The sequence below is a fragment of the Talpa occidentalis genome, unplaced genomic scaffold (assembly GCF_014898055.3).
Source record: "Talpa occidentalis isolate TD23 unplaced genomic scaffold, MPIMG_talOcc4v2.1 talOcc4.8, whole genome shotgun sequence".
Classification (NCBI taxonomy): Eukaryota; Metazoa; Chordata; class Mammalia; order Eulipotyphla; family Talpidae; genus Talpa; species Talpa occidentalis.
The window spans coordinates 17,922,820-17,946,657 of record NW_023605194.1 but is presented as its reverse complement, the minus strand read 5'-3'; the positions used below and the strand labels follow the sequence as shown (position 1 = coordinate 17,946,657).

Here is a 23,838-nt window from a genome sequence, read left to right as displayed (position 1 = left end):
GAAAACAGCTTCATTTTAACAGAAAAAAAAGAGCTATGTCCTAGGCCACTCTTTAGTCATTACTTTTGATTAAAAAAATAAATTTTACAAAACAGCTTTGAATAAGACAGCATGCTTTGTGCTTGTCAGCTCTGTAGGAAAATGGCTTTTTTACAAAGACTAAGAGAGAGGGCTTTAATTATATTTTAGATCTAAAAATCCAGTGCAGAAAAGTACAGAAAATAAATGGAATTAAATCAACACGAAGGAAAAGGTTAGAACACAAAAGGAAGATAGTTTAAGGAGAGTGTGGTGAGTATTTGTTAGAAAGGACAATCTGAGATTAGGGGAGAGTCTACTTTCATGAAATATAAAAGGTATGCTGAGAGGTGGTGGAGAAGGCAAGTGAAGGGCACTGGTGTGAGTAACCTCAAGAGGCTGAGCAGTGCAGCTAGGCCCCGTCGAGGATGTCTGGAATAGAGTGCGGGTAACATTCTAGAACGTGGAAGGAAAGAAATTCCGCTTCACATCTGCAGTGTTTTATGCTTTTCGAAGGTCACGTTAAGCCCAAGTAAATCCGAAGTAAGTGGGCTGGAGTAGAAGGGACTGATAGCTCTAACTTTGGGGAAAATTTCCTAAGACACCTAGATCGGGATGGGGGCTGTCATTGGGGTGGGGGGTGGTGGGTGGTGTATGAAAGGTCAGTGGGAAACGGACCGCTGCAGGGAATGCTACGCCAGAAAGGAGGCAGGAAAGAATGGCGGAGGGAGCAACACCAGTCGAGTGGGGACGGGATCGCAGCAAAATGGCGGGGTCGGGGGAGACAAGTAGAGATGCGGTCGTTGAAGGAAGGAATTGGGGTGGGGGGATGGTGATGGAGAGAAAGAGGACGAGTAGGAAGGGAATCTGCTGGAAGGCATTTGGAATTGAGAAAAAAGTCGAAGTTTCCGCGAGAGCAAGTCTGAAGAATGGGAGGCAGAGGAGAGCAGGGGGGGAAGGCAGGTCACAGCAAGTTTCCGCCAGGCCGGAGTGAGTCGCGTGGCGGTGGACGCCGCACCTCACGGACACCGCTGGGGTGACGGTGCCGGTGACCTCCTCTCGCTCCCGGCCTTGAGCCATGGGCGGCGCTTCCCTCGGCGGGCGGCGGGCGGCGGGCGGCGGCGCAGGACCCCGGCTCCGGGCCGCAACGGTCGCTCTGGCGCCCGCGCCTGCGAAGCCTTTGCTGTTTACTCCCGTATCCAGGAAACCGTAACGCCTGCGCCCATTGGCTCTGCCCTTTCGGCCAAGCGGATTGGCGGGCGCGCTGCCCTCCCTCGGCCAATAGGCGAGCGTGGAGCGAAGCGAGAGGCGGGCCCCGGGAGTGGGTGCCGGAGGGTGCGGCCGGAGACCCGCCATGGCTCTTAATAAACGCCGACGGGGCCTCCCCTGGTGGCGCAGCGGCTGAGCGCTGGCCTGCCCGCAGCCTCTGCAGCGCCGGTTCGTTCCCCGGCTCCCAGCGAGGGTTCCCCCCCCCCACAAAATATATATGTAAATTAATTAATTAAATAAATAAACGCCGACGGCAGAGATTCCCTTCAGCGCTGACCCTGCCCGGCGTTCCAGGCGTCACGCGGGTATCTTTAATCTTCAGCTCCCCAATGGCCCCATCTTACAGATAAGCAAAGTGAGGATAAGAGAAATAATTTGCCCACTGGCGCAAAACTGAGTGGGGCTCGGAACCAGATCTAGATTAAATTCGGGGCTCCAAGCCTAGATCACTGCGCCACCCTCGCTCCTCTGCTACTTCAAGGAGGTGGAAATGTCTGCAAGAACCTAATCAAAACGTCAGCAGTTTGTCGGCGCTTCCTCCCTTCCCGTTCGTGCCCTCCCATCCCCTCGCTCCCTTTCCTTTCCTCTCCCTCCCCACCAGGCCCTGTCCTCCGCAGGCGTTCCCTGTTCTCCTTTCCACGCATCCTGCCCTTTCTTTAAACCGCTGTCACATCTAACCACTTTCTCTCCTCTCTCCTATTTACTAAACACCCCTCCCCCCCATGCATTGTGCTTAGAATAAAATAATGAATGAAACAGAAAATTCCTTCCCTTTTTTTTGGAATTTAGAGATCGATGAGGTCAGGGTGGGGACCATCATAGACAGCCATTGCATTACACAAACATGGAATTATAGACTGTCTTATGAAGAAAAGGAATGTGATGTTAAGGACCTAAAGTTGGGGTTCTCACCTAGTTAGAAGGGCAGTTAGAAATAGTTTCTGTGTGCATGAGCTCTTTTCACTGAAAATCTAAGGATGAGGAGTGATGAGGCAGGGATGAGCAGATGAGCAGAGGACAGTTCTTGTAAAGGTTTTAAGGCAGGACAACAGGAAGAATGATTCATATTGAAAAATAAAAAGTTCAGTGGCAGAATTGTATTCGAATCTCAGACCCTACCTTTGAAGTCTGTGCCTTCTGCACCGATTTCCCCTCAGCACTGCTATAATAGTGAGCTTATGTTAAGTTCTACTCTATGTCTGGTATCTTACGTAGTTGTGGCATGTGTATTATTTTATCCCTGTTGCGTGGATAGGGATATTTATTTACTGAGTCTCAGAAAAATAAAGATTTTTGCCCAAAGTCCCACAACTTTCAAATGAATTTGAACCCAGGTAGTTTCATGAGAACCCCTGGAGCTGCAAGTTGGAGCCCAAAAAGAAGTAATAGTCACCTAAAAGGGAAGAGGAGACAAATTCATTTATCTGCCTTTTCTCTTATCCTGCCACTCCTGCCATTTACACCTGCACCACACTCCTTAAACAGCCACTGGGGGCACAAAACAGGCTCACAGCATCACACAATAGCCTTTTGTTTTAAGGACAAGGGGTGAAAGTGAGACAGGGCTGGGGGAGGGGGTCAGTCCCAATGGTAAATCCCAAGAGTTATGGTCAGGAGGAGGGGAGTGTTGATCTCTGTATCCCCCACCCCCTCAAGACAGAGGCAAAGGCCCATGGCAGAGGCACCCCAGAAGGAGTCTTTTTTTTTTTTTTTTAGATTTATTTTTATCCATTTATGTATACAAGAACTAGGGTGTAGGCCACAGGTGCATGGGGGGTGGATTCACCAGAGACAGAGTGGGCAGCAGAACAGGTGGATCTGCTGAGGGGAGCAGTGGGCAAGACAGGAGAGGTCTGTTGTGCCATGTGGGTCAGCTCCCTGGCTGGGGATGGAACTCAGGCTGTAGAGGTAGGTGATAGTGCTGAGAGTTCACTTCTAGGCCCCCAGGAAGGCCCCTGATCAATCTTTTAGACAGGATATTCTTGTTTTTGCTGGCTGCCTGGAAGGTTTGGCCCAGTTCATATAAGACAATTCCTCTGATGTGACTTGCCCAGCTCCACTTTAAAATGGCTTAGCTTAGGTCAACTTTTCACACTACAGGACAGCATAACAAAGCAGGAAAGGGACCCCTGGAGGAGGTGTGTGGATGTGGAGGGCATTAAGCCCTATTCAGACAGGGCTGGGTAGGCTCTGAGGGTTCTTGGGCCCCGCGGGGCAGTTTTTAGCAGAGCACAGATCTCTGTAGATTCTCAGGTGGGCTTCTTCGAGGGAAGCTCAAAGGTCATTCATGGACAAACATGGGAATCAGTTTGCACTGACATAAATTGTTTTTTTTAAAGATTTATTTATGCGTACAAGAGCTGGGGTGCAGGCCAGAGGTGTGGGGGGGGGGAGGGTGAGAGGATTCACCAGAGACAGAATGGGGAGAAGAACAGGCTGAAATACACTACCGAAATACACTGCTGAGGAATGCAGCGGGCAAGACAGGAGAAGTCTGCTGTGCCATGTGGGTAGCTCCCTGGCTGGCCGGGGATTGAACTCATGCTGCAGAGGCTGCGGATTGCTTTATATGCACTGACAAAAATTGTATAGAAAGGTTTCAGGTAATAACATTCTCCTCCTCATTTCTCCTCACTAATTCTTTCCTACCTCAATTCCACTATCTAGAAGCCACTTTCCCCCTTAAGTAATGGAACAAATTGAAGCAGCCACCCCCATGGCCTGCACCTCCTTTAACTCTTGCTTCCCTCCCCCACTCATCTGAGTTCTGTGTATCCCTTACTTTTTCAGTTCTAGCACATATGCATGTCATAAAATGTATGCTGTTTTTCTTTGCATGTGGTTAAACTTAATATATATAGTGACAGACCAAATGTATTATCTTGTGACTTGCTTTCAGGACTCACTATTATGTTTTGGGGATGCATTTATGCTGATAGTTGTAGCTATGGTTTATGTGTTCATGGCTGGATGATTGTCCATGATATGACTACTCCACAATTTATTTATCCATTATACTCCCAATGTACTTTTAATACCCACCCCTCCCCCCTTTTATCTGCTATTTAAGTTCCTTTCTTTACAGTCCATTTACTCCTGTATGGCTTTTTTTTTTTTATTGCAAGAATTATAATGTTCTTCTTTTAAAATTTGACCACACTATGAGTCTTACTAATTCTTTCACTCTATCATTCAACCAGTATTTCCCCCTGGAATCTCTTTGATGAAGGTGTTTCTCCATTCCATGGACTATCATAGAATAGTAATCTTAAGAGAAGCATTCTTATTCACAAGATAAGGAACCCTAATTTTTAAAAATATATTTTAAATATGACTAATTAAAATAATAACATGAGGGACCTCCCTGGTGGCCTAGGGGTCAAGTCTCAGCACAGTCATTGCTATGGTCTGAGTTAGATCCCCGGCCAGGGAGCTAACACACATATGGCTCAGCAAACCACTCCTGTCTTGCCTGCTGCTCTCCTTAGCATGTATTTCATTAAATCTACCTGTTTTGCTCCCCACTCTGTCTCTGGTGAATCCTCCCACCCACTTCCCTCCTGCCCCCCACTGCACCTCTGGCCTATACCCCAGTTCTTCTACACACAAAAAATAATAATTTAAAAAAATAATAAAATAACATGAATAAAACCATTCATGTGAGTTTCGATATTCTTTCCTCTATAGAAATACCTTATATATAACCAAGTATAAAATTATTCAAATTACATTGCTGAAAAGTGACAGAAGAATGTTGTAACAAGTGCGTGTATATAGTCAGTAATAACAGATACCACCTAAAAGATAGGGAACTATTTCTTATCAGTAGGACATTTAACTCTTGATCTGTAACCAGCAGAATCAGTTCGGATTAGCTTCCTGGGGTTAATTATTGACAGCTACAGCTGCAAAAATGTGAATACTGTGCCCTTTTACCTGGAGCCAACAGCGGTGCCTATCCAGATGTTCACATATCACACACACAACCACAAAGGGCTGTGGATGGATGGTCCACTGTTAGGCAGAATGGTGCCACAGTACTGTAGTGTGCCAGGCAAGTACATTTTCTCTTCAATTTACATCTTTGAGGAATTAACTTTACTGATGAATTGAATCATTTAAATCATTAAAACAAAACTTTACACTAGACACACTAATCAGAGGATAGGCGATTTCAAATAAAAGTTCTCAAATGATATTTTGACTTTAAGTTTTTAGTTTGCCCATTAGAAGTCTTGCCAGGTCAAGTTTAAATTTATAGGGTTTATTTTCATGATATCATCAATGTGCTAAAAATTCTTCTAGAGTTTATTTTCTTTGAAAGAGTTAAGCAATCTCCATGTTTTAGCAGAAATGTGATCTAATTTTTATCATAGGGTATCTGTTTCTTGCCCAGTTACCAAGTTAAGTATGCATATGCAATAATAACAAGCATTTACTTAATATTATTCTTTGCCAAGAATGTGCTATGTATTTACTAACTTAATCCTTCTTCAAACCCTGTAAAAGAGGCATTCAGTTTTTACCACCCCGTTTTAAATGAAGGAACAGAAACACAGGGGGAACCTGCCTATATTCACAGAGTTAACAAGGGGTTATTATGGGCTCACAATAAATTTATAAATTTGTGACAGTATGTTCTCCAGGAAAAGGGGAGGTTCCAGGTTTGCTACCCCACTGAAGGAAGGGTGGAAAGGAGACTGGGAAAGGAAGGATGGAGAGCCAAAAGGAGACCTGGAGGAGGCACATGGAGCAGAGACATGTGAAGAAACTATGCTTGCTTCTTGGTCCTGGACTGGTTGGCACAGATGTGGATGAGAAACCGTTGGGAGGTTAACAAAAGCAGCTTTTATCTTGATTTTGTTCCTTTTGTCCCAAACGTGCTGGGCCACTTCTGCCCCTTTCCAATGGGGACTGCCCTGTTACAAACTCGTATGTTGAATCATGAATTCAAATACTCACATGTTAAAGCCCTTCCCCCAATACCTCAGAATGTGACCTTGATAGAAAATAGGTTCAATCCAACATGACTGGTGTCCCTGTAAGAAGGGGAAATTTGAACACATACCAGCACACAGGGAGGACAGCATGTGAAAAGTGGAGAAATGGTACTATACTCCCTAAGAGGGCCAAAGGTGGCTAGCAAACCACCAGAAAGAAGCTGCGGGGCGAGGGATGGAATAGACCTTGACCTGATCTAAGACCAATCAACACCTTGATCTAAGGCTGCCAGAACAAATTTCTATTGTTTAAGACATTCAGTCATGTACTACTTTGTTATCTTTTTAAAAAAGATTTGTTTTTATTTATTTATGCATACAAGAACTGGGGTGTAAGCCATCTGTGTGGTGGAGGGTGAGAGGATTCAGCAGAGGCAGAGTGGGGAGCAGAACAGGTGGATCTACTGAGATACACTGCTGAGGGGAGCAGTTGTGCTATGTGGGTTGGCTCCCTGGCTGGAGATGGAGCTCAAGCTGCATTGGCTGCTAATAGCTTGATAGCACTGAGACGTTAACCCCAGTGCCACCTGGGAGGCCCTACTTTGTTATCTTAACCCTAGCAAACTAACACAGGGGTGGAGCCAGGAGCAAACCCTAGCAGGTCACCAAAATCTAGCTTATCACCTCCCTCCCTGACTCTCCCATAATAGTGCTAATCAAAATCAAAATAGACACCCAAATAAATGACACAGGAGTTATTGTATTTCTAATCTAGGCAGACAAACAAAACCTTGATCAGCTTTTTTCTTTTTCTATACCTTGTGCCTCCAAGCCCCTCTTTTCTGATCCCTAAATTAGGAGGGAATGTTTGAAGGAATTCTCTGGCCAGACTTTTTTCATAGCCACATGAGATTAGTTTCACTCAATTCATTTTCTTGAATCTGAGCCTGGTCTTTATGAGGACTTCAAAAGTTAACCAATAAATAAAGTTTTGATAAATTTAAATAAATAAAAATGTGAAAACCGAGGTTCTGAGATTAATTGCCAGATTTGTGCTGTCTCCTTTTGGTTAAAATTAAAAGGGTGTGTCCTATGGGTGACAAAAGGGACAGTGGCCCTCCCAATGGTCATATTAAGCCACTCCAAAAGAAATGAAAAGTGATCTGTGTGGCTGTGTGGACCTGGCACTGGGCCCTACATAATGGAAGCCTTACAAGCACGTTCTGGAACAACAAACAAGCCCTGGGCCAGGGCCACAGGCCCTGAAGCCTTGGAGGAAGCCTTGGTGCACTGGGGAAGCTGAGGTTTGTGCACGTGAGGGCTGCCAGGAGGATGCCTCCAAGAGAGTGACTGTATGTAAGAGATTAGGGTCAGGGTCAGGGCCAGGGTCTGGTGTGCACTTGCATGGAGGGAGAATCACTTTAGTTCATGGTCTGGTTGTGGCCCTGAGGGTTTCGATCATCTTTTGTGCCTCTGAACTGAGAGGGAAGTCAGTTTTGCTGGGTTTGGGGAGTGGAGTCCTTAGGTTAACTCTGGGAAGAGTTTCACCAGAGCTCCCTTTCAGCAGCATGCAGTGAATTTTTCCACAAGCAGAGTCATTAGTTATATCCAAAGGGGGCAGGCCTATTACAAAAAGGGGGAAAAGAATAAAGGACATTTGCATAGACACAAATGGGCAGAAAGAATTGCCCCTGAAAGGGACAGGTTTGCTAATAAGAGAGTGGCCAGCATAGTTACAGGCGGGCAGAAGGGCTGCTGCCCCTTGCCAGTGCAGAAGTTGCCCTGATACAGTCTTCTCTTTGGGAGGAGGTCATTCCTTTGTGGAGTTAATTTTTGTTAACCTAATTACTTCTAGGGTGGGACTAGGTTGATTTGTAAGGACCAGTGATTCTCTACACTGATCCTCAAACTCCATCTCCCTACCTCTGGTCTGCGCCTGGAATACATTCTATAGCAGTCTGAAACTTACTACAGCTGCTGGCACCTACGGATTTCTCATTTCTATAGCTGTTTTATCGACTATGTTAATCGCTTCTAGCCCCCACCTCCAGCTTTTGGCCTTGTGCGAGCTAGTAGGTTTCTGGAACTGTGGTGACTCCTTTCCAAATTTTCTACTCTTAACCTCCATTAAGCGCCATCTTAGTGTACACGATAGACTTTGCACCGTTCCACCTGTAGGTTTTAAGCCCTATCCCCCCAAAATCAAAAGAAGGTCAGCCCCTGGGTGGGGGCGCACGAAGTGGGCATGTGGGCAGACTTCCCTCCGGCGTCTCAGCCTCCAGCATTTCTTCTCCAGGAGTAGGAAATAGGACCTGAGCACATGGGTCAGGGTCCAGCCTGTGGGTTCGCCTCCAACGCCGGGGAGGCGCCAAGTCCCGAGAACCCAGCCCGGGCGCAGCTGGAGGCCATCCCGGGCCACCACTTTAGAGAGGAAGGGGGAAGGGAGGAGGGGCATTTGGGAGGGGGGAGGGAGGAGGGGCATTTGGGAGGGGGGAGGGAGGAGGGGCATTTGGGAGGGGGGAGGGAGGAGGGGCATTTGGGAGGGGGGAGGGAGGAGGGGCAGTTGGGAGGGGGGAGGGAGGAGGGGCAGTTGGGAGGCGAGGAGGGGCAACCTACTTCCTGAGTCGCTTGCAAACCGGGGCTGGAGCTCGCCCTGCGCTGCGCCGCAATGTCGGGGCCGTCAGCCAAAAGCATGGCTAAGGGTGAGGCCTGCCGGCTGGGGGGCAGCGGTGATCTCGAGACCCGCCGCTGCGCGTGGGGTGCCGCTGCTGCGGAGCAAGGCCCCCGGGAGGGCCCCAAGCGCGGGCGTGGGCCGAGGCCGCGGCGCGCGGACCTCTCTGCTGCTGGGCCGGGCCACGGCAGGAGACCGGGGTCCCTGCAGTTCTTGGGGTCCTAACCGCCTTGGGTTTTCTTCCGCAGGCAGCGAGCCCCCCGGGCCAGTTCCCGAGGGCCTGATCCGTGTCTACAGCATGAGGTTCTGCCCGTACGCCAAGAGGACGCTGCTGGTCCTGAAGGCCAAGGGAATCGGGTGAGGATCTCGGCAGGAGCGCCCCGGAGCCCACCGGAGCCCGCGGCTGCTGGCGGCAGGGGTGGGAATCTCGCATTGGGCAGGGGTGGGAATCTCGCATTGGGCCTCCAGATTGCTGCTAAATAAACTGTTCTCAGCCTGTTGGGGGAGCATAGCAAGTTGTGGGCCCTCTCCCCAGGGTGGGGGCCGGGTGGAATAACCACGGACTCCTATCAGTGACACCCCTTTTAGAGGAACCATTTAATGCATTAGAAAAGCTGAGGCTCAAGTACAGTTAGTGATTTGCCGAGATTTTCGGACTTGTAGCCACAGGCAGCAGCTCTTTTAATTCTGGACGATCCTTGATTCCTGGTCCACGGTCCTTTGGTTTTCACCCTGCTCCATGCATGTCGGGTTTATCCTGTGCTGGTTGCTGTTATTCTGAGTATATGGTCCTTTCCTGAATAGTGGGTAATTTACTCCGGTTCTGAGTCAAGGCGTTGACCCTCCTAGCAGAGTGCAGAGCTAACTGCACTGGACATAATCCTGCAGGTTGGGTAGTTGGTTGAGTCAGTGTGTCCGTGCCTGAAAGTCCAGTCTTTTGCTAAAACTCGATGAAACTAGCATGCCTAGGAACATATGATTTATCAGCAGACATGTGCAGTAGTCACGGGGCCTTCCTCTGAGGCCAAGTATTGTTTTAGTAGGTTCATAGTCTCTGGAAGGCTAACTTCAGGAAGCTGGAAGATTTCTCTCAGGACTCAAGCCAAATTCATAGAGCCACATGTGAATTTATTGGGGGAGAATCCACATTAAAATAATATAATCATATAATTAAATTGGAAGCAAAAAGGGAAGAAAGGTAATAAACCTCTTGGCAAAGTTCAGAAGTAGGTGGGACCCTGTAGGGGAAATCCAGGGATCAATCCTTCTGCAAGAGGAGGGGCTGCTAGTTCCCAGGGCAAGGGTTGGAGGAGACGCCCCAGAAGGCTTTAGGACCGCAGGCTGGGGGTCAGCACATATCAAATTGCCTTAACTTTGGTATGTATATTTATGCCACTTTTTCAGGAACATCTGATCAGGACTACCTGTTAATTTTGATGTAGGTAGGGACTTTCCACAGCCAGGTTTTTTGCCTTTGACGTGTCTGTTTATCAGTTTCTTTGTAAACAAGTGGCTGAGGGCCTCCCTGGTGGTGCAAGGGGTTGAGTCTCAGCACTATGAAGCTATCACCAGCCACTGTGGCCTGAGTTTGATCCCCAGCCATGGAGCTGACCCACATGGTGCAGCAGACCTCTCCTGTCTCACCTGCTGTTTACCTCAGTGGTGTATTTCAGTAGGTCCACCTGTTCTGCTCCCCACTCTTTCTCTGGCTAATCCTCCCTGCCTACCTCTGGCCTGTACTCCAGTTCTTGTATGCATAAATAAATAAATTTTTTAAAAAAAGATATAGCAGATACCTGTGGTGTGGAAAGCTCTGTGGCAGTTCATTTATTATTTATTTATTTATTTAAAAAAACTTATTTATTTGTTTGTTTGTTTATACCTACAAGCACTGGGTACAGTCAGAAGCATGGGAGGGTGAGAGAATTCACCAGAGCCAGAGCAGGAAGCAGAGCAGGCAGAAGGACTGAAGCACACTGCTGAGGGGAGCAGCGGGCGGCAGGAGAGGTCTGCGCGCCATGTGGGACCCTCCTCCGGTGACCGAGGAGCAGCCGGGGATCAAACCGGCGCCACATAGGCTGCGGGCAGCTTCGCAACCCAGCGCTCAACCGCTGCACCACCCGGGAGGCCCGCAGTTCATTTATTTTTAAAGATTTATTTATGCATACAAGAACTGGGTGTAGGCCAGAGGTGCTGGGATCAGGGGAGCAGGTGGGGAGTGAGAGGATTCACCAGAGACAGTGGAGAGAAGAGCAGGCAGATCTACTGAAATACACTGCTGAGGGGAGCAGCAGGGGAGAAGGAGAGGTCTACTGCGCCATGTGTGGGTTAGCTCACTGGGGGGGATGGAATTCATGCCACAGTGGCTGGCAATAGCTTGATAACCCTAAGACGTAAACCCTGTGCCACCAGGGAGGCCCTCTGTGGCAGTTTAAAACATAGCACCCTTTCTTAAGGAACATTTTGTCTTTGTTTATTTTGGACGAACCATCACTAAGACTTGCATATCATTTGGACAAAATTATGATTCTGAACACAGAACGAGATACTCAACATTTGGTAACATTTATGTACAAAAGACTATTACTCAAAATACTGTAATATTTACTGTGATGGTCAGAACTTTTTCACTGTAAGAAAGATCTAATTCAAATTGGATTAAAAAAGACATATCTTATGAGTCTTACCTAGTTGAAAAGTCTAGGAGCAGGACACAGCTGGATTCAGGGGCACAAAATTCTGGTTTATTGGCCTTCCTCTAGGCTGAAAACTACCTTACCCTCTGGGACAGTTTTCCAAAAGAGACTTGAAATTATTTTACTGTAAGAGTGTGTATAATGAGTGGTGGAGAGTGGTCCAGCTGCCAGATAGTGCAAACAACAGAGATTATTTACTGTCATGGGTCCATTTTAAGTTTGATCCCCAGGAGACATTCATCTGAGAGGCACTAGATCTTTGCCGTCAGACATAACTAAGAAAGCATAGTTTTCCCTAGAAGGTGCATGTTTCAACTTGGGGCACATGTGTTGACTTACTGGTTCACAATGCCAGGTTAACAAAATGTATGCATCTTAGCACAAAGCCCAGGTCCTACCTTTTGTTTTCATAGTATAAATTTTCAGGAATGTTGACAGTTTCTTGGCAGGGGTTTTGTTTTTCTTGCAGTGGTTCATATCTGAATACCTAGTAATGTGTCAGAGCATGAACCTTTTAATAAACACCCACACATGCACGCTCACACATCTTCAAATTGACTGTTCCTTTGTTTCCATGGGTGATTACATATTTAAATCCTCAAACTAAATGCCGTTCTAGATGCAGTGGATGGGGAAATAGGAAACAAAAGAAGTTGGTATATATTCTTCAGTGACTAATCTGTTGTACAGTTATCCAGCTTTGACAGTTTTATGAAACCTTCCTTCTCTTATTTCCGCCACAATCTGAGGCGATATACAAATCAGATCTAATTACAATCTGAATATAGCCTGAAAGTTACCGCTTTTCTTCCTTTGGGGTTTATGTTATATGATTTACCTATGCAACATTTTTTTAAAAGATTTATTTTATTCATTTATGCATATAAGAGCTGGGGTGCAGGCCAAAGGTGCAGGAGGAGGTGAAAGGATTCACCATAGAGTGGGGAGCAGAACAGATGGACTGACTGAAACACATTGCTGAGGTGTGCAGCTGGCGAGAAAGGAGAGATCTGCTGCACCATGTGGGTCAGCTTCCTGGCTGGGGATACATAAATAATATAAAATAAAAAATCTTAAAAAAAATTAACAGTTAAGTTACCTCTTGGCCAAAAATGGAGTATCTTATTATTAATCTTGAAACATTTCCACTGATTCATTCAAATGTTTGCTCACTATCTGAAACCTATTTTCTTCATAGCATTTTATTTATTTATTTTTAGAGATTTATTTTATTTATGCATAAAAGAACTGGGGTATAGGCCAGAGGGGGTGAGAGGATTCACCAGAGGCAGAGTGGGGAGCAGAATAGGCAGATCATTGAAATATAATGCTGAGTGCTCGCTTCGGCAGCACATATACTAAAATTGGAACGATACAGAGAAGATTAGCATGGCCCCTGCGCAAGGATGACACGCAAATTCATGAAGCGTTCCATATTTTTATAAGTTCAACGTAAAATAAAAGGAAGCAAAAGTAAAAGAAAAAAGAAAAAAAAAAAGAAATATAATGCTGAGGGGAGCAGCGGGAGAGACAGGAGAAGTCTGTTGTGCTATGTGAGACAGCTCCCTGGTCAGGGATTGAACTCATGCTGCAGTAGCTGCTGAGAGCTTGATAGTGCTGAGACTTAATCCCTTGCACCACCAGGGACACCCTTCATAGCATTTTAGTTTATTGGAAATTTTGCTTTTACGTATATATTAATATGAAAGATGAGACACATGAAGAACCCTTCTTTCATGGAGCTTACGTTTTGAGGAGGTAAGGTATAATAAATGTGTAAATAATGAACAAAGTAATTGCAGATACATTAGTTTAGTGAAGAAAGTAAAACAAGATGGGTCTCTAAACAGAGGCTCTCAGCTGCTTCAAAGTTGATGAGGAATTATCTCTTAGGAGGTGGTGTTTCACCTGGGAACACAAAAAGCTACAGGCAGGAACAGCAAGTGCCAACACTCTTAATGTGGCAACACTCTTACTGTGGGAACAGAACACTCTCAAGGTGTGGCCAGATCATAACAGCCAGAGGCAAAGTCTTAGGAAACAGGCATGACAGGTAAGTAGGAGCCAGATGGAATGTGCTCTGCATGCCATGGGAAGAGTTCTGGAGTTTACTCTCTTTTGCTGTGTGAACCAGTCTGGGCTTGGAAGCAGATGGTGACCTGACTGAGTTTACTATTGTCAAAGTCCAGCCTGGCCATGGATTGAGAAGGGACTGTGGGAAATCTGCAGTGGACACAGGCCAGTTGTAGATGGCAGATGGTGGTGGTGTGGTGTTAAAGCTGAGAAGTGGATAAAATCAGAATCTGATTTGGAGATGCAGCCAACAGGTCTTGCTGATCATTTGACACGAGGCAATGAGAATGGGGGTGAAATAATCAAGGCCTAGCGGACTCCTAACTTTGGGGTTGGATCAATTAAGTGGAGGGTAGAGCCAGAAATTTAGTGAGAAATACAAACATTGTTTCATTCTTTTCATTGTCTTTTAGGCATGAAGTCATCAACATCAACCTGAAAAATAAGCCCGAGTGGTTCTTTCAGAAGAATCGCTTTGGTCTGGTGCCAGTTCTGGAAAACAGCCAGGGGCAACTGATCTGTGAATCTGCCATCACTTGTGAGTACCTGGATGAAACATATCCGGGGAAGAAGCTGTTTCCAGAGGACCCATATGAGAAAGCTTGCCAAAAGATGACCTTTGAGTTATTTTCTAAGGTGTGTAAAGGAAATTATCGCTCCTCTTTGAAAATTTTGTTTTAAGCTAAGTCAGTGCTGTCATTTATGATTCAGTGATTTGGGAGAGGATTGTGCTCTTGACATGTCCTTCAAGACCGTTCATGAGTCTGTCCCTCCTGAGCTCTCTAAAGTTCGCTCTTCTGACACTTTATATTCCAGCCATATTGAACGAACAAACTTACCACCTTCTTTCTCAACTATTGCTGGTGGACTCAACCCTTTCTTCTCATCCTGCCTGCTTATGTACAAGTCCTCTTCTCATGCTATCCGGAAGTAGAGGATTCCTAAGGAATCTTTCATAAGTAAATGGCATAAATTAAAGAAGCACTACCGTTAATTCACATGGAAAATTTTTTTCAATATTCCCAGACCCCCCCAAAAATAATCTACCAAATAACACCTGACACTGACATATAGCAAAATCAGGGATGCCATCTACATACACAGCCTGTGTGATGTGTTCCTGGGAGGGAGCTTAGTGTTGGCACTTTGGCCACTTGGGGTACGTACTGCTACCAAACACAGAATGCTCTTTTTGCTTTTTGCCTTTTGTTGTCAAAGCAAACATCCTCCTCAGCCCTTTTGCAGGACTAAGACAGGTACTAATGAGGGTCTTTTGCAAAAGAGATATGGGCATGATGTGAACATTCAAAAGTGGGGGGTATCTGTATGTGCACTGCCACTGCTGCCTTCTGGAAGCTTGTCCAGAGTGAGTTAGTGCCCAGCTGTGTCCCTGCCTGTGCTGACTTTCCCTTGTCAGTGACCACCTGTCTCCCCCGCTGTGAGCTGCACCGAGGCTGTGAGTTCCTTGAGGGGAGGGCGTTGGTCCTGTTGCTGTTGGCTCACCCTTGGTTTGTGACCAGCTCTGACACGTCGACCTCGTGTGACTGTGAGGAAGTCACCGGTTACCTTCCCTCTCTGTGCCTCATCTTATCAGTTGTTCCCTCTTCATCAATAAAGGTCAGTTAATATAAAGCACTGGAGCAAATCATGTTAGCTGTTGTTCCAGTCAGTGTCTACTGCTAAGCATCGAATGTGCACCCAGATATACTGGCAGTAGCTTTTAGCTGACTGAATAAATGGTATTCCAGTAGAACTGTTTGCCTTTAAATCAGCATCAATATTGCAGCTTAGTTCAAACAGTTAGTATTAAAAGATGAGCAACTGTAGACACCAGGAATAGCAGCAGCTGCTATTTTTATAATAGCATAATAGCAGGTTGTGTCAGCATTTATCTTACCTCTAGAGGAAGCAAATGGTAAAGCTATGTCTCTATCAGAAGAGCTTTTCATGAAGATGCACCAATAGTAAAGAAGGAAGAAGTCCCTGCCCCTCCCAAGCTGAAGACAAAGCAAAAGCTTTGAAGGCCAAGAAAGTGGTGCTGAAAGCATCCACAGCCAGAAGAAAAAGATCCATGTCACCCACCTTCCTGCGACCCAAGATATTGTGGCTCTGAATGCACCCCAAATATCCTGGGAAAAGCACTTCCTGGAGAAATGAGTTTGATCCTGTGCCACCATCAAGATTCCCTGACCACTGAGTCAGCGATGAAAAGAGAGATGATAGCACACTTGTATTCTTGGTGGAGTCAAGGCCCACTAAGTACCAGATCCAATGGGCTGTAAAGAAGCTCTGTGACACTGAGGGGCGAAGGTCACCCCCTGACCAGACCTGATGGAGAGAAGGCCTGTGTTTGACTGGCTCTTGACAACGATGCCTTGGATGTTGCCACCAAAACTGGGGTCCTCTAAATTCAGTCCAGCAGCTAATTCTAATGTAATTTTTTTTCATCAGGAGAAAAAAAGAGATCTAGAAGATGTACTTATAGGAGAATATATTGCTGAAGGAAACATTTAAAAGGGAAACTGTTGAGGAAGGAAGAGAGATTATCTGGCTTAGGATGAGGGTGAAAGCATAATAGAACTGGCTGCTGTCCAAGATGATAGAGAATATGGTATTTACCAGAAAGAGATTGGAGGAAAAAAAACACAACCAGAGATTTCTTGTGCTGTTTATTAAGAAAATGAACTAAAAGCTGGAGCCCACCATTACTTTCCTGGCTCACATTCAGGAACCACGTTGATCTTGATCTGGTCCCCACCTTCCTAGTTACAGCTCAGCAAACCAGTGGTGATCCACTTGTAACATCAGTTGTCTTCTCTCCTGGGAACTCAGAGCTGAGATATAGAGACTAAAGGTGTTGAATCTCTATATAAAGAAAGAGACTAAACAAACCAAAGTCATGTAAAAGGAAAGTTTTAGGAAGACAGAAATTAAGAGCATTGCAAAGAGAACTCATAAATTAAAAATAATATGGAGTAAATATTTATGGAGAAGCAGAGATGAAAGACCAGGCAGGTCCAGATGGAAAGGTGGATGGACGAAGCTGCCTGCAAACCTTGAGTTCAGAAGCGGGCAGACAGGGCTGCCATTGGTGGGATTGTGGGAGACTCCTCTGTATTTTAACAACTGTCTGTTTACTTAAACTGGGATAAGTGGATATGTGTTTTGCCATGAGATGATACCAAAGACTGAAGTATTAAGACACACAGACACCTCCTCAGGCATTAGAGCATCTGGCAATGCACCTGTTGAGTCTTCAGGTAGTCAGCCCCTTTAGAAGTCTTCTTGAGTCCTCTCCAAGGTAGAAATCAGAAAAATTCTATTCCCTAATTCCCTTTGCAGCTGCAGCCAGGGCTTGGGATCTTGGTTCTTCCTGTTGGAAACAAACACGGCAGAGTTCAATTCAGAAATGAGCAATGTGAGAAATGGCTTGGTGTGGGACGCCAGGTCCGCTGGTGAGAGTGGCTGGTGGCAGAGCTCCAGGCCTTCAGGAGCAGTGGGGGTTGCAAGACTAAATTCCAGGACAGAATTGGCTTCCCTGCTAGGGGCATTAGTTCCGAGTCCAACTTCTGGCAGCCTCGCAAGCGGTGGCACCCCGTGTTCACCTCACCAGTGCTTCTCACCATCATGCTGGTTCTGAGCATCATTTGGGAACATTCCAGCTTTATTTCATGCCTATTTGTTCAACCTTCTCACAATTCTGTGAGCCACTCAATGTCCTTTGAAGACTTTTTTTGGCTTAAACTTGAGAAAGTGTGTTCTTTTATTTGCAACTTATAAAAAACCTTGACCAATACAGCATCTCAGGCTGTAAACCTGTTTTCAAGATCAGAAATCAGTGCCCCTTTGATGCTGGGTCAGTGAACACTCTAGGATGTTTTTTTGAGGGGTCCAGTATTGTTTCCCTCAGACTGATAAATTAAGAAATTATTCTCTGTCTAGGTACCATCTTTGATAACAAGCATTCTTAGAAGTCAAAATAAGGAAGACTGCACTGGCCTGAAGGAAGACTTGCGGAAAGAATTCAGCAAGCTAGAGGAGGTAATCAATTGCTTCTTCCAGCTTTTTTTGGAGTAAATGATACACTATGTCCACCTTCTTCTTTCTACTCTTTTCTTCATATTGGTTCATTTCCCAAATCACTTTATAGCAATTAGTAATAATACCAGATAAGAAATTTTACAACAGATTGCTGTAAGCTATGTGTTTGGCTAAGCATCAAAACATGTTTTATTATAGGCCTGCCTTTAAACCATTTGGTGGCACTGACATTAAAATAAAAAGGAAAAAATGAATTTCATTCTTATTTCCATAATTTGTCACCTGTTTTCATTTTTCCATGTTTATTTCCAGTTCCTTATCCTATATTTAAAAAATTAACATAATTAATCAGAACATAGATAACATTCTGTGTTATTTCCCCTTCATATAATAAACATTTCCCATTGCCAAGAGTTTGCCATGAGTCATACAGATGCTTGGGAATGCCCAGATAAGTTTTTACCTCCTTTGGGGAAAAGCTGCTATTTGGGCCTTTTGGTGGAGTCTTGCTCTTGGCCTTGAGACATTCCATTGTTACTGAGGGAAGATAATTCTGTTTTACGAGACTGCATCCTAATATTTTATCAGTAAGCATATAGTTTGATGTAGATTTTTTTCAGAAAGTTTTTTTTTTTTCATTAAGAAAGTTCTTTACAACTTTGCTAATTGTTTAGCAGTCATGAATGAGTACTGAATTTTATTGATTTTTCTGCATCTCTTGTCTCTTGCCACTATAGAAGTTTCCCCTAATCTGATGATTATGGTGTCATTTGACAAGATGGTATTAAACCATTCTAGCATTGTTGGATGAAACCTGTTTTCAGTGGATTTTCCATATTATATGTCCTAGAATTAATATTTCAAGGAACTTTGCATAAATGAGATTACATTGTAATTTTGTTCTTACAGTGTCTTTATTTGGTTTTGATAACAAGGATATTCTAACCACTCTAACCTCATAAAATGAGCTGGGTAAAGTGTTCTGTTTTTTTCTCTAATCCCCTGAAACCATTTAATAGGGGTTGGCTATTTCCATAAAACACTGAGCCTGATATTTTTATGAAAGTAGATTTTTCATTACTAGTTCAATTTCTTTAATGGTCATTGATTTGGGGGGGTTATATTTCTTCTTGAATCAATTTTGGTTAATTTACATTTTTTTAAATTATTCATCTCATCTATGTTTTTAAATACATTGGTATACATATGCTCATTTCCTAATTTAAGAAAAATCACTACATCCTGCTTTGTATTTTTTTTTAAGAGCCATTACAGTTAGTTTTTTTTTTAAGATTTATTTATTTATGCATACAAGAACTGGGGTACAGGCCAGAGATGTGGGGAGTGAGAGGATTCACCAGAGACAGAGTGGGGAACAGAACAGGCAGACTGACTGAAATATACTGCCAAGGGGAGCAGCGGGCGAGACAGGAGAGGTCTGCTGTGCCATGTGGGTAGCTCCCTGGAGGGGGATTGAACTTAGGCTGCAGAGGCTGTGGATTGCTTCATAGTGCTGTGCTTAACCCCTTGCACCACCAGGGAGACCCCTATTTCTCGATTTTTTAATGCATCTGTTACCATGTATTTCTATGTCACCTTTGCTGTATTCCATACTTTTTTTTTATAACTTAATTTTATTAATTAATTTATTTTGTGTAGAAGAACTGTGGTGTAGGCCAGAGGTGTGGTGGGTGAGTGTGAGAGGATTCACCAGAGACAGAGTGGGGAGCAAAGCAGGCGGATTTACTGAAATACATTGCTAAGGGGCGCAGTGGGTGAGACGAGAGGTCTGTTGCACCATATGTGGGTTAGCTTCCTGGCCAAGGATTGAACTCAGGCATTAGCAGTGAAAGCTCTGAAATTTAACCTCTAAGCCACCAGGGAGGCCCCCATAAGTTTTAATATGCAGCATTGTAACTGTTCAGTTGCAAAAAATTATTTGATTTTTGCAGTTTTCCTTTGCAATGTTTTCTTTTTCCTATCAACCATCAGTGTACTTTTTAAATTTCTAAAACTACCTTTTTGCTAATTTTATTAAATTATGGTGAGAGAATATTGTTTCTTTGAAAGTTGAGACTTCTGTTGTAGGCCCATTTGGCAATCTGGTAGAGTATATAAACTCCTCAGAATATTGTTTTTAAATGCTTAAGATACATATTAACTTGGCTGTGATGTGTTGTCTTTTTCATAAGGGAAATACTTGCTAAATTTGGGTGAGTAGGTCCAGGTCAAGTAATTTTTTTCCCCATCTGAGTTCACAGACTCCAGGTTAAGAACTCATGCTTTAAAGTGAGTCATAACATTTTCATGTTTTAGATTGCAGAGAAGGCAATTCCTTCTAATTGAAACTTCCATGCTTAATTTTATTTATGAATAATATAATTACAAGTCACTACAATTTAAGGGCAGAATCAGACTTGATTTATTGTATAATTATGAGTGCCTAGTAATTACAATGCAGTCTGCTAGACAGAGGGGAACCCGGTAGAAAGTAAGATGTCCATTTTCTCCAAGATGATTAGTTTTATAGTAGACAAAAGAGAAATACTCAGGTGGATATAAACAGTCCACAATTCAGAATGTTATATGAGCTTTGAGAAAAATTATGGATATTTTATAAAGGGTATATTGGTTTGGTGTTACTTAGCCAGATAATATTCTCAGTTCACCCCTCTGGCAAAACTATAGTAACAATTCATCTTTTTTTTTTAAAGATTTATTTATTTATGCATACAAGAACTAGGGTGTGAACCAGACGTGTGGGGTGGGGGGAGGGTTCATTGAGAGGATTCACCAGAGACAGTGGGGAGCAGAACAGGTAGATCTACTGAAATACACTGCTAAGGGGAGCAGCTGGCGAGGCAGGAGGATCTGTGCCATGTGGGTTGCTCCCTGCCCAGTCAGGGATTGAGCTCGGGATAGAGCTGGTGCTGCAGTGGCTGGCGACAGCTTGATGGTGCTATCTTTAACCAGGGAGGCCCCAATTCATCTTCTTAAATTTCATAAACATACTGTTTGTGCTCAGTTTGCAAGTAATTTTATTTGGCATCTATTTAATAGTTGATCTGGTTATTTCCAGTATATTTTAAGTAAATTTGTTATTGACGTGTTATACATAGAGAAGTACCCAAAGCATGACTGCAACTTGATGAATTTTCACAAAGTGAACACATCTATAGAACCAGCGCCCATATCAAGAAAACAAATACTAGTTTTGGCCGTTTTTGTACATTACACAAATGGAATCTTGTCAGTATATAGTTCATTCTGTTCTTGATATAGTGTTTCAACATGACTACACCACAGTTTATCCATTTGACTCCTGGTGGACAGTGAACATTTCCATGTTTGGGCTATTACAAATAGTGCTGCAGTAAACATTCTTACACATCTCTTTTTGGCTAATCTATCTTCACATCTCCAAGGAGTTATAAAGTATGTCTGCATTCATCTTTAGTAGATACTGTTAAAACATGGGTGGTATCAATTTACACTCCTGTCAGCAGTGGTTCCACATCTTGCTAACTTTGTCTTGTTCTTTTTAGCTATCCTGATGGATGTGCAGTGATAGGATATTCTGGATGGAATTTGCATTTCCCTGATGTCTAATGTAGTTGAGAACTTTTTCAAATGGTTATTGGCTATTTGGATAATCATATTTTGTGATGACTGAAGTCTTACTTAATATTCTATCGGGTTGGCTGCCTTTTTTCTTAATGATTCCCAGGAGTTCTTTCTATATTGTGAATCTAGGGCCTTTGTTGGGTATATGTGTTACAAAGATCTTGTACTCTGTGGCTTATTTTTTTTCCACTTCCAACTTATTTTGTTCGTTTTGCTTCATCCCAAACCAATAGATTTTAAAGCTTAAACTGATCAGACAAAATGTCAACTTGGATATGTCAGGATAAAAGCTCTCACCTGCTCTACTTAACTTGCCTACATTATTCCTGGTTATGAGTCTTACAAGATATACAAAATAATTACTCTTATGCTGTGTAATGTTCAGGTTTTGACCAATAAGAAGACAACATATTTTGGCGGCAGTTCCCTTTCTATGATTGATTACCTCATCTGGCCCTGGTTTGAACGGCTGGAAGCAGTGGAGTTAAATGAGTAAGACATTTGAGTATTTTGCGCGTGTTAATAATAATTGTAATAATACATATTGACCTTTTCTCTCAACAAAAATGAAAATAATTCATACAACTGTATGAGGGGGAGCAAGCAGACAGGAGAGTCCTGGACTAACCATGGCATGTCATATACCCACACCTAACACTTCTCCCCAACCCTGGGTAGGAGGGAAATTTTTAACTCTCCTGGGTAAAAATTCATAAGGCTGTAAAGTTTTAAAGGGATGCTATGCAGGAAGTTATAACCAATGTTACCTCCTGTTTACCAGCAAGATTCACACACTATTTTCAAACTTAATGTTTTGACCTTGGTTTACTCTCACTTCTTAAGTGCTTAGAGCTATTCGGGGTTACTTATAGGCACAGTCTGGCTATAGAATAATAAATAACATTCTTGGTTGTCTTTCGTGTTCTCATTTTTTTTAAAAATTATCAGTCTCTCAGTTTGGACAAGTTATCGCGCTGAGCAAGTCATACACTATCTAGATCCTCTTCCATGAAACAAAGACCTGTATAATATCTTCCAAATCTAATATTCTGTGATTACATGCATTGTAAAGAATTATTTTTAAAAGGTTAGAGAAAAACAAAAGGAAATTGCAGAATAATAATGATGATATACAGGATATTGTAATGCCTCCCTTGTTAACCTAGCTTATACCTTCATTCTTTCTTCCTCCCAAAGGTGTGTAAACCACACTCCAAAACTTAAGCTCTGGATGGCAGCTATGAGGGAAGACCCTGCAGTATCAGCCCTCTTCGTTGATGCGAAGGCCCTTCGAGGTTTCTTTGATCTGTACTTGAAGAACAGCCCCGAGGCCTGTGACTATGGGCTCTGATGGACACAAGAGTCAGCAGTGATCATGTCTGATAATTTCCTTCACTGGTGTGAATAATAATATGCTTGTATTGTCAAGTGCACTCATGTGTTACTGGATCACTCTCTAATTTGACATCATGGCCTAATTGTGAGGTTTCCTTATGGCTCTCCGGGAGGAATGTAAACACCTTTCCTGTCTTAGGATGCTCAGATGACTCTGAGGGGTCTATCCGAGCCTATCCTGAAAACTTCTCAATGATCTCTAGTGAGAGTTAGGCTTCAATGTAGATTTCCAACACTTCATGGGAAATATTTTTACTTGGGTCCCTTGTTTTCATTTCAAAAGATGCTTTTCAAGTTTGCATTGAGCTGAGAAACTTTCAATTCATCATTCTTTCCTCTCCATCATCAACTTAATTTCACTATTTTCTTATTCCCATTATCACCACTGAAAACCAGACTCCCCATCACCTCAAAGCCAGATGACGAGGAGGCCTTCTGTTTGGTCTTCAAGTTTCCAGTCTCCACCCCTACAAATCCTTCCTACCAAATTCCTTCCTGGGCATATAGCAGGTGTCCCATATATGTTATGAAATAATGTGAAGACCACATCTATCAATTCAGTATATAAGGCTGGATGAGATCAAGGCAATATCTCATTCAGAAATATTAATGCCGTTTTCATACGCTTTGAGTCTGCGGGGCTTCTCATTTGATGACATCAGCTCCAAGAGAAGGCAGGTCGGAGAGCTCCATTTCATTCTACACACTCCTTCTAAGGTCCCCAGGTTAAGTAAGGCCTTACAATGCTGGCAGGAAGGCCCGAAGAATACACCCAGCACACTGCTCTTCCTATCATAATTAGGGAGCTGTCAACTCGCCCTAATTCAGTCTGGTTTCCTGTCCTCATTTGTAAGTTTACTACCGAAGAAAACCTCCGGATGGTTAGTTCTTAAACATCAGAGTGCATGACAGTCACCTAAGGCTCATCACTGGATTTCTGACTCGGCAGATCCAGGATGAGCCAGTAAGTCCGCATTAGGAGCGAGCCCCCCGCCGCAAGGGAATGCAGGCAATTTGGGGGCCGTCCCTAGAGAATTGGTTGACTTCACAAACAGCAGGCCGCGGACAACGCCCCGTCTCCTGGAGAACCCCGCTCTGCCCCCCCCCCCCC

At 43.9% G+C, this 23,838-nt stretch overlaps 2 protein-coding genes and 1 non-coding gene across 10 annotated transcripts in view; 2 read left to right on the top strand and 1 right to left on the bottom strand.

Moving 5' to 3' along the window:
• The window catches only part of CFAP43 (cilia and flagella associated protein 43), an 85,790-nt gene extending 84,666 nt beyond the window's left edge, over nucleotides 1–1,124 (bottom strand). For 6 of the 7 annotated variants that reach the window (XM_054690123.1, XM_054690127.1, XM_054690126.1 and 3 more), the window contains exon 1: nucleotides 409–580. In XM_054690123.1, the coding sequence (XP_054546098.1) occupies nucleotides 409–473 (65 nt within the window). In that variant the 5' untranslated portion in view covers nucleotides 474–580. Of the gene's footprint in view, nucleotides 1–408; nucleotides 581–1,036 lie in introns of those variants that run through there. The other variant, XM_037497464.2, reaches the window with a different exon arrangement.
• GSTO1 (glutathione S-transferase omega 1) lies at nucleotides 504–23,815 on the top strand. 2 transcript variants are annotated; one of them, XM_054690137.1, is made up of 6 exons: nucleotides 504–561; nucleotides 9,147–9,255; nucleotides 14,081–14,303; nucleotides 17,610–17,708; nucleotides 21,718–21,824; nucleotides 22,530–23,815. In XM_054690137.1, the coding sequence occupies exons 2-6, from the start codon at nucleotides 9,197–9,199 to the stop codon at nucleotides 22,681–22,683; spliced, it is 642 nt and encodes a 213-aa protein (XP_054546112.1). In that variant the 5' UTR covers nucleotides 504–561; nucleotides 9,147–9,196; the 3' UTR covers nucleotides 22,684–23,815. The 2 variants fall into 2 exon arrangements, with proteins under 2 accessions (XP_054546112.1, XP_037352079.1); XM_037496182.2 differs by lacking the exon at nucleotides 504–561 and adding an exon at nucleotides 8,827–8,929.
• Nucleotides 12,929–13,035, top strand: LOC119234998 (U6 spliceosomal RNA). The gene has a single exon (XR_005122755.1). It is a non-coding gene; the product is annotated as a U6 spliceosomal RNA (small nuclear RNA).
• Nucleotides 23,816–23,838: the final 23 nt, after the last annotated feature.